Raw genomic sequence first — 15055 nt, 5'->3', positions numbered from 1 at the left:
TTCTGTGATTAAGGAACTTCAATCATAAAAATTCTTCATTTTCTGCAATCACAAAAACCTTTTTTTTTCCCTTCATAATAATAAATTTATGTTGTTTTTAAAAATTATTCGAATTAAGATAATAGTACCCTGTTGATAGATGCATTATTTTTATTAGTATTTGTATGTATTATTACTAATATTTTTTGATTTATAGTTTCGAATTACTCGTTATTTTAAAAATAGTTTAATATATATATATATGAAAATGTTTACAAATTTCAAGAAATAAAAGAATATTTGATACACTAGGTTGACAAGTGTCTATAAAGGTACAGTAAAATATAAAAATTATTTTAAAAAAGAGAGCTTTGTAGTATTTTTAAAGTTTGATTATGGAATAAAAAACTAGTATATTAACTTAAAATAAATTAAATAGATCTCAAATATAAAAGAGTTATTATTATGTGTGTTTTTTTTAATTGAAAAATAAAGAGACAGAATTACATCAAAATAAATTGAATAAATGCATCGTTAGCCTTATCTTGTTGGATGAGCTCTAAAACTTCAATTGGGGCGCCATCATAAACTTGAAGACTTGACTTTCCCACTAAACTTAGCTTAGCCAAGCAGTCTGCAACTTGGTTGAGGTCTTTAAGGACATACTTTATGCACCACAACCCTTCAGTTCTCATAATTCTTCAAACCTTACTGAGTACAATAATACTAGAGCCTGTCATCAAATTTTTTTGTAGAGTCTTGACAACCTCTAGATTATCTGTCTGAATCATGACCCTTTTAAGTCATTTGCGAAGTATCACTAGTAAACCATCTAAAATCCCCCACAATTCTGCTTCAAAAACTAAGCAATGATCCAAATAATGACTAAATCCCAATATCCAATTCCTATTATGGTCATGCAAGACACCCCCAGTAGAAGCACTACCATAACCACTAGCTACTACACCGTCAGTGAACAAATTAACCCGCATATTAGACATGGGTGCCGAGGAAGAACTCATTTGAGGGGATGGTGATTGTCCCTATGACTGAAATCAAATTGCTGCACCCAACTAAAAGAAGCCTTAACAGTATCAAGAGCCATCTAAGTGATATCTTGGAAGATAAATAAGTTCTTGTTTTTCCAAATACGCCATGCAATTAGGCCGAAAAGACAAGACCAAGTAACCCCTCGAGCAGATAGTCGCACATGATAGCCAAGATTAGAAGTCAACCAATCTTGTAGGGATCCAAAGAAGAAATGGCATTACCTATCGATAGGAATGACATGCAACCAAACTTCCTTCGTTGCCTTACAATCTCACAGTACATGGAGAGTGTCCTTAATTTTGCATCTGCAAACAAGACAAGAGCTATTATGACCAATTCCCTACCTAGTATGCTCCAAATTAGTTAGGAGCCTTTGCTTAGAAGCTAGCCAATGGAAGATTTTAACTCTTTTGTGGTCCTTGATAATTCTAGCTATTCTTCTAGAAAACATCCTTAGGGTTCCAAGAATTCTCCTTGAGAGACCAAAAGGGGCTACAAATCGAAAAAGACCCTGAACCTGTGCGTGCCCAAATAATTCTGTCCACCCCGAAGAGGGATGGGGGGAGTAATACAAACTATTTGCTTAATCACTTCCCCAAACAACAAGACTCGAAACAGATCAAGATTCCAACTACCATCCGACATAACCATTTCATTAAAAATACAATCCAAATTAAGATTGACATGAGAAGGAATTTGCGATATCAAAGGGCCTACAGACGGAATCCATGAATCTTTCCAATAGCGAATGCTATTACCATTAGCTACTGACCATGCTAAATTCTCACGAAATGAGGGTCATACCTTAGATAAAGACTTCCAGAGATGCGAGCCATTACACTTAGCAATGGATTCATACAAGCAGGATTAAATAGCTGATATATGTCTATTATAATTCATTTTTAATTTTTTAATATTATCTAAGGGCACATGGCAATATTCCACCTCTACTTGTGGAGTTTTTAACTTCTTTAACAATGCATCAAATAAAATTTCAATTATAAAATACTACTTAATTATGTAAGATACTCTTCATTAATCTTCATAAATACAACTCATCATTAAATAAATTCTACTTAATTATATAAGATACTCTTCATCAATCTTCATAAATACAACTCATCATTAAGCAAATTCCATAAAAACAATCAAAAATATTTTATATATTAATCAACGAAAAATCACAATTTCATAATAAATAAAAAACAATTTTTTACCTGTCGGAAACACCTTATTGTGTGTGAGATGAGCAAAATTGGTTAGTGTACATTGATAATCTGATAAAATATTACGAGATACAAACGGTAGAACTGACTTCCTTGATTCGCTTTCTCAAATTAAACACACACAAGTACAAGGAAACATCTAAAAGATGTCCTGACTTTAAGATAAAATTGTTTGGTTTTCTAGAAGAAAATTTAGATTTTGGAATTGGGATGACCAATATTTAATTTCAAGTCTTAAGCCATTATTTGCGGTGTTTCTACTTTTCCAGAAGGCAGACCCTAATGGTGGAACCCATGTTTTTCCACGCTTTGCTTCTACAGAACAAGCTATTAAAGAAAGTCAAAATGCATTGATCATGGACAGATAACGTAATTGGATGTTATAGATTACTTTCAATCCCCCACAATTGCATTCGGCAGATACGATTTGATCGCAGTAATTAGACAAACTACATATACAACAAAATATAGTTAAATTTTGCTACTACTCTCTTATTTTATTAAATTTGTTGTATTTTAATTTAATTATTTTTATCTCTATACGGTAAATTTTAATTTTTATACTTTTAAATTTTAAAATTTCAATTTTAACTTAAATAATAGTTGTTAATCCATTAATTTGATATTTTAACGAGTAACATGTAAAAATAATAAGTTAACATTGCACATGCATTGCATATATAATATGTTTAATGTATAATGTTTTAGAAATTCTATAATTTAATGTCTTTAATAATAATCATTTGATTAGAATTAAAATTTTAAAATTTAAAAATTATATAAACTAAAATAATCAAATTAAAATATAAATATTAATAACAGAATTTAACCTAAAAATATCAAAGTTTATATGAAGAATATATAAATAATTAAATCTAAATTTCAAGTATGAATGAACTATATTAAATTCAAATCAATCTGGAAATGATATATAAAAATTATTTTTATTTTAAATTTAAAAATATCAAACTAAACATATCTTGAATAAAGTATTTTCTTTCTTTGAACCTGCTCCCATTGCCATTGGGTCCAATTAGTGAATTAATCTCTTGTGAGACCATTAAGTATGCTTCATTGGAAATTGTTAAGGTCTTAAATTATAAATATCATAATGTCGTTCTCTGGAAGACTTCATTGCTTGGCATACAATTCTTTAGTCGTCAAAATTCGCCCTGATCTTATCTTGAAGAGGGTATCTGATTGGCTGACCCACGCGCGTTATGCGTGACAATTTGACTTTCAAACTTTATATGCTATAACTTTGTTTCTAGATGATCAAATTGACTTAGACCTCATTCCAAATTTCGATTACATTTTCTGGAATTTCTTTTATTAAGCAAAAAAGAAAAAGAAAAAATCAGATAGCAATCGCTTTGCATGCTTATTAACTTCCACTGGATCAAACGGACGGTCGCCAAGGCAATTTTCATACTGTTTTCTGAAAATTTTGAAGCGTATATAATGTGATTTAATTGCTAATTTAATCAATAAATTGTGCAAAAAAAAAAAACAAAAACAAAGAATGCTCTCGCCAATGTATGATATGAATAATTCTTTATACGTTTTTTTCCATTTAAATTGTAATAAGAAAAGTTGAAAGAAATTTCCTTTGAGTTACGCACGAGTAGCAAACAGCAGCTGACCGTCCATGGTAATTTCTATTGTTGACCAGACCGATTCTACTTCATTGACTTCATTTATATTTAATAGGGTGCCAATAGAATTTTGTTTGGATTATTAATTAGTAATTATAGTTAAGAGCGTGTATTTAATTTTGATAATAGAACATTTGATATATTAAATGTTTGATAATTATTTTAATTTTAATTTAATATATATATTTAAAAATATTGAATAAGATAGGTAGGTAGATATTTACTTAAAACTTTAAATTAAAATTATTTAATAAAAATTAAAATATCTTTAAAAAAATGAGATATTCAAATTACCATATTTAACTTTTACTCAAAACTATCCAAAATAATAGAAAATATTAAATTAATAACATTAAAATTAAAAAATAATTTAAAAAATATGGATAAAGAGTATTACTATATTCAAGTTAGTAAATACTAGTTGAACAAGAGAAGAAAAAATACTCAAAAGAAAAATATAATAACAGTTATGGTAAATTACTTTGAAGAAAAAAGTTACCATAAAATCGAAATGTTTTCTTCTCTTTGGGACTCCACCGGTTTAATGATTGAATTCTAATTAAATATCTAGCCAATTCGACTTTAAATAATTTAGTCGTTACCTCATTTGCTTTACACGTAAGATCATGTCTTAGTAAGGGCTCCACCTAGGATTGGACCGTATTTGAGTCATTAGCTTAGTTAATCTTGTAGTTTATATATACATATATAAATATAAATCAAACTCGATGTTTTTCTTAAATGATATTTTGTTAAATTTTAATTAAATTTGGAATGAATTGGCAAGTAAAATTTTCTACATTATTAAACAGATCTGTCACGAGCGTATTGGAGAAAGATATTCAAAGTTTTTAACACGCAAAGGTTGAAAGATATTTTATTTATTTATTGAAGTATACATCTCGTAGTAAATAATCTTTTTCTACGTTCAAATTCAGTACTGTTGCTTTCACTTCCCAAAAGGGAATCCATACCTCAGCAATTATGTCAATTTTAAAACATTAAAAAAGTTATTATTTATTACACAGTCGAATCACGATGAGCTGCCGGCTGCTAGTGCATGTTTTTGTTTTACGAGATTCATGCCATATATTTGAGACTTTCTCCACATCTAATTTCACACCACGCTGGCTATTGATGATCCCATTAAAAAAGTATAATTATTATGAAAAGAAAATGTGAATAACTCGTCAAAATTAATCCATATATCCTTCTAGAAAAACATACAATATAAATTAATATATGACAAATAAAAATATTATATAACCCTTTCTTTCTTTAAACTGTTATTATACATACATATAAAACACGAGCTGAAATAATGTTATGTATTAAGCTACTTCAATTAATTAAAAGATGGAATTGAATTAATAATTAAAATATGGTTACTCGTATGTTTTAAATTTGTATTGAAAACGTGTAAAAGTAATATCTCCCGTCGTATACACATGGGTGTTAAAATAATATATATATAAAAGATTTAGGCCTTCTAAACATTACAAAATATATCATTGATTTATTTTTTTATTTTTTAATATTAATTAAAGATATACGGAAATTTCCATTAACGACAGTAATTAAAAGAAAAGAAAAACATTTCAAGTTCAAAACAGGTGGCATTGAAAGTGCCGTTCACTTGATGTTGCCTCTCCGGGAAGACGTAAAAAACTAATAAAAATTAATAATAACAGTAATCGGAATCTTTCACTTTTTTTATACTCAAATAATTCAATCCCAGCGAAACATCCTGGAAATTTTGTAAGTTTGACAGATTGAAAAGAAAGCCGTCATATATGTTATGTAATTTCTAATAACTATATATATATCGTAAGCCTCCAGTTTTATTGAAACCAAGGCTTTTCCTTTTGTACTTTCAGTTTCAAAACTCAGATTCTTTTGTAAATGTTCAAAAACAAGAGTCTGATAACAAAATACCAATAGACTACACAAGTTTTCTTTTCTCAACGTCGATTCAAATTCTTGTAACCCCCCTTTTTTTTGGTCTTGATTCTTTGATTTTAGCTCCGGAAACGTTAAGTTTGGATACTGTTTTGGTGGGTGTTGGGATTTGATTGTAATGGAGGGTGGTGACATTATTAAAGCGAGTAATAGTTTACGGGGAAGTTTACGAGCAGGAAGTTTAAGAGCCGGAAGCTCTTCGATATGGAGAAACAGTGCTGTGGACGTATTTTCAAGGTCTTCACGAGATGAAGATGATGAAGAAGCTTTGAAATGGGCTGCACTTGAGAAACTACCAACTGTCGCTCGTCTCAGGAAAGGTATATTAACTGGCTCTCAAGGTGGTGCCAATGAGGTCGATGTTGATAACCTTGGATGGCAAGAAAAGAGGACTTTACTTGAGAGGTTGGTCAAAGTTGCAGAGGAAGACAATGAAAGGTTCTTGTTGAAGCTCAAGAATCGTATAGACAGGTATCTGATTCTTTTGTATGTTGTTGTTGTTGTTGTTGTTGTTGTTATTATTATTGGTTACTAGGGAAATGAATGAAACATAAGAAAACAGAACTCTGTTTTTGTCCATGGAGATCCTGCTCTCTGCATCAATAATCATTTGCATTGGAATTTTTTTTCTTTCAGGGTTGGCATCGATCTTCCCACAATCGAAGTCAGATATGAAAATCTAAATATTGAAGCCGAAGCTTTTGTAGGAACCAGTGCTTTGCCTTCTGTTCTTAATTTCATTACTAGCATATTCGAGGTAGCAAACCGGAAAATACTACTTAATTTATCATTTTACAACATTTTTGTTTAGGATTCTTACTAACGTTTTATTTTGTATTGTGATTAAAGAACTTCTTAATAGATATGGGTGTTCTTTCTAGTAGAAAGAAAAAGCTGACTATCCTCAAAGACGTCAGTGGCATCGTTAAGCCAGGAAGGTAAACATGGTCATCTGAGCCTTATCAACACGTCAATTTTGTTTTTTTTTTTTTTTTCTCTCAAACCTAAAGTTGGGAGATCCTGGAATTAATCAATGATTAGTCTTTTCATGTATATATTATAGGATGACATTGCTTTTGGGTCCTCCAAGTTCTGGAAAAACCACTCTCTTGTTGGCTCTGGCCGGGAAGCTTAGTCCTGATCTCAAGGTGCTCTACAAAATTCACAATTTTCCCTTCAGTGTTTTCCTTTCTATGCTTCTTGTTTTTGCTTTCTGTTCTGCCTTTGCTTTAGTTTCTAATTTGAAAGTGAAAATTCTGTTGCAGTTTTCGGGGTCTGTGACATACAATGGGCATACCATGAAGGAGTTTGTGCCTCAGAGAACTGCTGCCTATATCAGTCAACATGATCTTCACTTAGGAGAAATTACTGTGAGGGAAACTTTGGCCTTTTCTGCAAGATGCCAAGGTGTTGGAACCCGATATGGTTAGTTTGATTGAGTTCCACCCTTCTCAGTTTTTCTTTTGACCTTTTGGTGCAAAGGTTGTCACTTTGTCTTTTTTATAATTCTTCTAAGCATGAACCTTGTTGCTATGCGTGTTTACAGATATGTTGGCAGAGCTATCAAGAAGAGAGAAAGAAGCAAACATTAAACCTGATCCTGATATTGATGTCTTCATGAAGGTAAGAACTATGAAGCCATTGTAATGCAAATTATGAACATATTATATACCTCACTCGCAAAATGCCCATTTTGTTTACATATTGCTTTCACGTGTCCTGCAAAATTAGTTGCATAAAATTGATTGACAATCTGAAATATAATATAATTTGAAAGATTAGTTTTATCTGACAGGAATCTCTATTATAAAGAATCTTGTATTCACCGGGATTTGCTTTGTCATCTTTAACATTTCAGGCAGTAGCAACAGAAGGGCTGGAAGCAAGTGTAATCACTGACTATATTTTGAAGGTAATATTACAGAAACTAAAGTATATTGAAAGCTATTCAAGAAGCACTAAGATAAGAATTTCTTCACTTACTGAAAACTTTTGGACATAAATTTTGCAGATTTTAGGACTGGATGTATGTGCAGACACTATGGTAGGAAATGAAATGTTGAGGGGTATCTCTGGAGGACAAAGGAAGCGTGTCACAACAGGTAGTTCATGAAGTCAATTACACAAATTTTCTTTTATCTGAGTACACTAAATTTCTTATCATGAAATCTAATTATGCTGTTGTCATTGCAATTAGGTGAAATGCTGGTTGGACCTGCCAGGGCACTGTTTATGGATGAGATATCTACTGGTCTAGACAGCTCTACTACATTCCAAATTGTGAACTCCCTCAGGCAAACTGTTCACATCCTTAATGGAACTGCAGTCATCTCCCTTCTACAGCCAGCTCCTGAGACTTACGATCTTTTTGATGACATTATTCTCCTTTCTGATGGAGTGATAGTATATCAGGGTCCTCGTGAACATGTGGTGAGCTTTTTCGAGTCTATGGGCTTCAGGTGCCCTGAGAGAAAAGGTGTGGCTGATTTCTTGCAAGAGGTAAGTCTTGACAAAGTTTTATTCCGTTCATACAGAGAAATTTGCTCTTCAGTCACATTTAACATTGCTAATTGCAGGTTACATCAAAGAAAGACCAAATGCAGTATTGGGTACGTAAAGATCAACCTTACAGGTTTATCACTGCCAATGAATTTGCTGAGGCATTCCAATCTTTCCATGTGGGAATGAAACTTGGAGATGAACTTGGGACTCCATTTGACAAAACAAAGAGCCATCCAGCTTCTTTGACAACCCAAAAATATGGTGTTGGGAAGTGGGAGCTGTTGAAAGCTTGCATCGCAAGGGAATTTCTGCTTATGAAGAGAAACTCTTTCGTGTACATCTTCAAGTGTATGCAAGTGCGTAATAATCATATTTAAATTCTTCACTGCAATTATCGTGTTTAAGGATCGTGACTAACACATTTTTATTTTTCTTCGTGGTACCAGCTCACAGTGATGGCCTTAATTACTATGACACTCTTTTTTAGGACTGAGATGCATAAGGATTCTGTTCAAGGAGGAAGAATCTACATGGGGGCCTTGTTTTTTGGTATGACTATGATTATGTTCAATGGAATGTCTGAGCTTTCTATGACCATTTCCAAGCTTCCTGTCTTTTACAAGCAAAGAGACCTCCTATTCTTTCCTTCATGGGCCTATGCTTTACCATCATGGATACTGAAGATCCCTATCACATTTTTAGAAGTTTCTATATGGGTATTTATTACCTACTATGTCATCGGATTTGATCCGAGTGCCGAAAGGTAGGAAAAATAAATGACAACAAAATTTTAGTACACAGTTTTTGGCTTATTTCCTCTGATCCAAATTGACGTTGAAGTTACTTTTCTGGTGCAGGTTCTTTAGACAGTACCTCATCCTTGTTCTCACTAACCAGATGGCTTCAGGATTATTTCGGTCTATTGCAGCAATCGGTAGAAACATGATTGTTGCTAACACTTTCGGGTCATTTGCTTTACTCGTACTTTTTGCGTTGGGTGGCTTCGTCCTGTCACGAGGTATAATATCAAGTCTTAGAAAAAAGCTTTTAAAGTTAAAGCTTTTAACAATTCTAATCTTTTTATTATATTGAATGCAACAGAGGACATAAAGGGTTGGTGGATATGGGGTTACTGGATTTCACCAATGATGTATGGGCAAAATGCATTGATGGCTAATGAGTTCCTTGGGCACCAGTGGAGTCGAGTAATGCTTTTGAAATTGCAATGTCTATAATTCTGCTTTTGTCTCTTAACAATATGCTGATCTTGCATGTTTGGTTTCATATTGAAGGTCCTTCCGGGTTCAAACGTATCACTAGGAGTTGAAGTTTTAAATTCCAGGAGTTTCTTCCCAGATTCATATTGGTATTGGATCGGAGTAGGGGGATTGATTGGCTTCGTATTATTGTTCAACTTTGTCTTTACTGTGGCTCTTTCCTATCTAGCCCGTGAGTATAGTTACCTGCTAAATCTTTTCATCTTTCGAAGGGAAGGCTAATCATTTACCCTTTTTCAAATAAATTGTTAGCCTTTGAGAAGAATAAGGCCGTAATATCAGATGAACCTGAAAGCGACGATCAAGTCAATGGGGCTGGAGTTGGTGGAAGCATTCAGTTAACAAACCAAGAAAGCAGCTCAAGTCATGTAAACAGATCAGGTATTAAAAGCTTGAATATATTTGGATCGGTTAGCAATACTAATTTAATTGATTTGCTAATTTAGTTAACCATACTAATTGACATGCAGAGATCCAAGATGACATTCAAAGAAGCACCTCATCCATGTCCTTTTCTATGAGTGATGCAACAGTTGGGGCCAACGGCAAAGGGAAAAAGGGAATGGTTCTTCCATTTGAGCCACATTCCATCACTTTTGATGACATTGTGTATTCTGTTGATATGCCCCAGGTAACATAAGGTTCCATGTACAAGTACTGTATATGTTCAACGGTTGGATTGAGCCTTTTTTCCGGTTCAATGTGGTGCAGATATATAAGAGTTTATTTGATTGAACTGAAACATTGCAGGAAATGAAAGAACAAGGTGTCCCTGAAGATAGATTGGTGTTATTGAAGGGTGTTAGTGGTGCTTTCAGACCTGGCGTTCTCACAGCTCTCATGGGTGTTAGTGGTGCTGGTAAAACCACTCTGATGGATGTGCTTGCAGGCAGAAAAACTGGTGGTTATATCGATGGGAACATTACAGTTTCAGGTTTCCCCAAGAAACAAGAGACATTTGCTCGAGTATCTGGATACTGTGAACAAAATGACATTCATTCTCCTCATGTTACTGTGTATGAATCCTTGCTTTATTCCGCTTGGCTACGATTGTCCAGTGAGGTTGATGCTCAAACTAGAAAGGTTAGCATTTGTGAAATCCTAACCCGTTTCAAGTCTCTTATACTATGTTACAAAGCTTTAAGTTGCGAACTGTTGTGTTTGATAAAACTACTATTCCCTTTCCCCTCCATTGGCCGGAACAAGAGTCCTATAAAAACAACACATTGTCGTAGTCACTTTTGGCCAGGATTAAGTTGATGGTTTTCTCTCAACATGTTTTCTTTTAGATGTTCATCGAGGAAGTCATGGAGCTTGTGGAACTGAAACCATTAAGGCATGCCCTAGTTGGTATACCTGGTGTAAACGGTTTATCAACTGAGCAGCGAAAGAGGCTTACCATTGCAGTCGAGCTTGTGGCAAACCCCTCCATCATTTTCATGGATGAGCCAACTTCAGGGCTTGATGCAAGAGCTGCTGCAATTGTCATGAGAACAGTTAGGAATACAGTGGACACTGGAAGAACAGTTGTGTGTACCATCCATCAACCAAGTATTGACATATTTGAAGCATTTGATGAGGTGAGAAACATTTTTCAAAAAAAAAAAAAAGAAAAAAGAAGTGGCTCCATTTTAGTTAGTTTTATATGTATTAGTGTAACTAAGATAAAATTGCAACTGCAGCTATTCCTTATGAAGCGTGGAGGACAAGAGATCTATGTGGGGCCATTAGGACACCATTCTAGACATCTTATCAAATATTTTGAGGTGTGATGAAATGAAAGACAATTTTTGAAGTTCATCAACTTAATTCATTTCTCAGTTCACATGAAAACTGTATCTAACACTTTAATGTTCATCTCCTCCAGGGAATTCAAGGAGTTAGCAAAATCAAAGATGGCTATAATCCAGCTACTTGGATGTTGGAAGTTACCTCAACAGCACAAGAGTTATCTTTAGGCGTCGATTTTGCTGAAATCTACAAAAAGTCAGACCTATACAGGTAATAAGCTAGCTAGGCACAGAATTGCAACAAAAAGTGTAACTTGATTTAACTAATTACTTTGGTTTGGCATATGTAAGACATATCTGTGGCCTATTAATCTTGGCTACCTTGAATTTGCTACTGATGCATCATGTCATTGGTTCAGGAGAAACAAAGCTCTTATTGAAGATTTAAGTAAACCAGCTCCTGGTGCAAAGGAACTCTATTTCGCAACACAGTACTCTCAATCATTCTTGACTCAGTGTACAGCTTGTTTATGGAAGCAACACTGGTCATACTGGCGCAACCCCCCATATACTGCTGTGAGATTTCTCTTTACAACCGTCATAGCATTGATGTTTGGGACAGTGTTCTGGGACCTTGGTTCTAAAACGTAAGCAACAACTCAAGTTCTCAAGCTTCAATTTAAGTTTTAATCAGTCAGCTTCATGCATCTAATTGTCTGGATTGTAAATTTACAGGAAAAGAATACAAGATCTGTCCAATGCAATGGGTTCAATGTATGCTGCTGTTCTTTTCCTTGGTATCCAAAACGCTTCTTCTGTGCAACCTGTTGTGGCGGTCGAAAGGACAGTCTTTTATAGAGAAAGAGCTGCTGGAATGTACTCTGCAATGCCATATGCCATTGCACAGGTAAGTATTTTTCACATTTTGAAGAGTAGTTGAAATGGTTAAGAAAGTTGTAGGCACATTATAATTGACTCCACATTTGGCCACTGCAGGTGTTAATAGAGATACCATATATTTTTGTTCAAGCTTCTGTGTATGGCCTTATAGTCTATGCTATGATCGGATTCGAATGGACGGTTGCTAAGTTCTTCTGGTATCTCTTCTTCATGTTCTTCACCTTACTTTACTTCACCTTCTACGGCATGATGGCTGTTGCTGTCACACCAAATCATTACATCGCAGCCATAGTTTCCGCGGCATTCTACGGAGTATGGAATCTCTTTTCAGGATTCATCATCCCACGACCTGTAAGTGCTACTTCCATGCAATTTTTCTTTTCAAGGGGTTGTAGATGTGTAGATTCGAGTCCCAAACCTGTTGGATGCCACCTCTAAAAGGTGACTGCATAAACCAATAGGATTAAACCCCGGGTTTAGGTCTTGGTATCTTTAGCATATACATATATACACACAAATCCTGAGGACTAACTAAATTCAAATGTGCACCAATTACAGAGTATGCCAATATGGTGGAGGTGGTACTACTGGATTTGTCCGGTTTCTTGGACCTTGTATGGATTGGTTGCTTCACAGTTTGGAGATATAACACACATGCTTGAAGATGGGAACAATGAGACAGTGGAGCAGTACTTGAGAAATTTTTATGATTTCAGGCATGATTATCTGGGATTAGTTGCTGCTGTGATTGTTAGTTTTGCAGTTCTCTTTGGAGCAATCTTTACTGTGTCCATAAAGATGTTCAATTTCCAAAGACGTTAGAAAATTTTTGGTTTAAATATTGTGTACAACAAAATTCCATATTTGTAATATTAGAATATATTATTAGGAACAGAACAAGTTCCAAGAGTTGTATGTTATTTTGTAATCAAAATATTTAATTCCAAATTTATATATTCATTACAACCTTCAAATACTACTCTTTCTAGTTCAATTTTTAAGATCAATTAACAAATTCCATCCTATTTTTAAGGATGGGATTTGAATTTGATGATTAACATTTTTTATTTATAATCATGCATTTAATGAAATTTGTAATTCCAAATTTGATATTTTAATATCTATAAATAAAAATTTTAAAATTTAAGATAATTATGGAATAACTTATATTAGAATAATGTTAAAAATTAAGATTTTAAGTATCCATCATTAATTATTCCATGTCTTTTAAAATTTAATGATATGGTAAAATTATTTAAAACATAAGTAATTAAAATAAACAACTCTAATTAAATTATTTGAAACAAAAGTAATAAAAAAATTCTAAATATTTGGAGTAAGCTAAAGCTCCAGAGTAGTTTATTGATATTTTAAAAATTATTATGAAATTATATTATATTTTAAAAATAATATTTTGATTTTTAAAAAATACTTAAATTACAAATGTTAAAACCTTTAGTTTACCGGTTAAAAAGAAAAGAAAGATAGCGTAGCAAATGGTTGGCCACACATCCAACGAAAGTATTCTAAAATGCCAACAATGGCTTCTAGATATTACATTTACACTCAACGAAAATAATTCTAGATTGCAATTTTTCAACAATGGCTTCTCAACTACATGTGATTTATTTTACTTTTTAATGGAAATATGTTCCACATTATATATTTTCCTGTCAACATTTTTATCCAACAACTTTAATATTAGGGTTTATATACGAGATTTCCTTCTTACTGGAGGTTTTTAATTTCATACATATGAAATGGAAACAAAATCTACTGTGCAGTTTCACGATGAGTTCTGCATATCAGCAACCTTAAATTGCTATCTTGTTCCTTGCTTTTTTGTCTGGTAATTTCCGCATAAGTTCTGGGGTTTAATTTTTTATTGTAATTTGATTCATTTTTGTCTCTAAACTTTTTGAATTGGTCAATTTTAATCTCTTATGTTTTTTTTAATTTTTAATTTTTAATCTTTGATACAAATGGTAGCAATTAAATTTGATTGGCTAAATTATGCTATTAGTATTGTACTATGCATAAAGTTGTAAGTTTAATCCATGTTCTCCAATTGGATTATTCTTAATTTTTATACTTTTTCGAATTTCAGATTTTCAGTCTTGATGCAAATAACAATAATTAAATTTATTAACTGCATTTTTTGTGAGTAATATGTGAAAATAATAAGTTGACATGACATTACATATGATAATATGTTTGCCACGTTAAAATTTGAAAAAAAAAACTTAATGAATTTAACGACTACCATTTGGACAAAACTACAATTTTAAAATTTGAAAAGTATAAGAACTAAAAATGATCAAATTAAAATATATAGACCAAATCCACAACTTACATGGACTAATAGCAAAATTAACCTTTCTTGCTTCTTTATGGTGAAGTTAAAAACAATGATAATGAAGTAGAGTTGTCCATGGGCCATGGGCTGGGCCGGGTCCTAACAAAATTTTAGGCCCTAATGATAGGCCTGGACTTAATCTGAATCAGAAAATGGATCTAAATTTTTGCTAAAGTCCGACTTAGATAAAGATGCTAAAACTTGAGCCCAATTTTACCGCTTATATTACCTTTTTAATTTTAATTTTATATATAAAAATTTTAAAAATATAATACAACAAATATACTAAAAATATTAAAATAAATGTTTCCTAAGAATTGAAAATAAATTAAAAATATTTTATAATTAAATAATACTAAAATAAGTACAACAAACAAATATATCTAAAATAGTAACAAAATTAACAATAAAAGAAGTATTA

At 32.7% G+C, this 15055-nt stretch overlaps 1 protein-coding gene across 2 annotated transcripts; it reads left to right on the top strand.

Annotated features, from left to right (window-relative positions):
* Positions 1-5526: 5526 nt before the first annotated feature.
* Positions 5527-13254, top strand: LOC108453172 (pleiotropic drug resistance protein 1-like). 2 transcript variants are annotated; one of them, XM_017751120.2, is made up of 24 exons: positions 5527-6340; positions 6506-6626; positions 6719-6807; positions 6933-7017; positions 7135-7294; positions 7416-7492; positions 7728-7781; positions 7881-7971; positions 8067-8368; positions 8446-8727; positions 8818-9134; positions 9229-9389; positions 9473-9576; positions 9664-9820; positions 9901-10029; positions 10119-10279; positions 10399-10731; positions 10938-11228; positions 11331-11414; positions 11516-11649; positions 11798-12025; positions 12114-12285; positions 12375-12629; positions 12837-13254. In XM_017751120.2, exons 1-24 carry the CDS (start codon positions 5988-5990, stop codon positions 13098-13100), a joined length of 4404 nt encoding a protein of 1467 aa, XP_017606609.1. In that variant the 5' UTR covers positions 5527-5987; the 3' UTR covers positions 13101-13254. The 2 variants fall into 2 exon arrangements, with proteins under 2 accessions (XP_017606609.1, XP_052883731.1); XM_053027771.1 differs by having other exon boundaries at positions 5610-6340; positions 10938-11414.
* The last annotated feature ends 1801 nt before the right edge of the window (positions 13255-15055 follow it).

The sequence above is a fragment of the Gossypium arboreum genome, chromosome 5 (genome assembly GCF_025698485.1).
Source record: "Gossypium arboreum isolate Shixiya-1 chromosome 5, ASM2569848v2, whole genome shotgun sequence".
Classification (NCBI taxonomy): Eukaryota; Viridiplantae; Streptophyta; class Magnoliopsida; order Malvales; family Malvaceae; genus Gossypium; species Gossypium arboreum.
The sequence above is the reverse complement of the archived record's forward strand: the minus strand, read 5'-3'. Positions and strand labels throughout refer to the sequence as shown.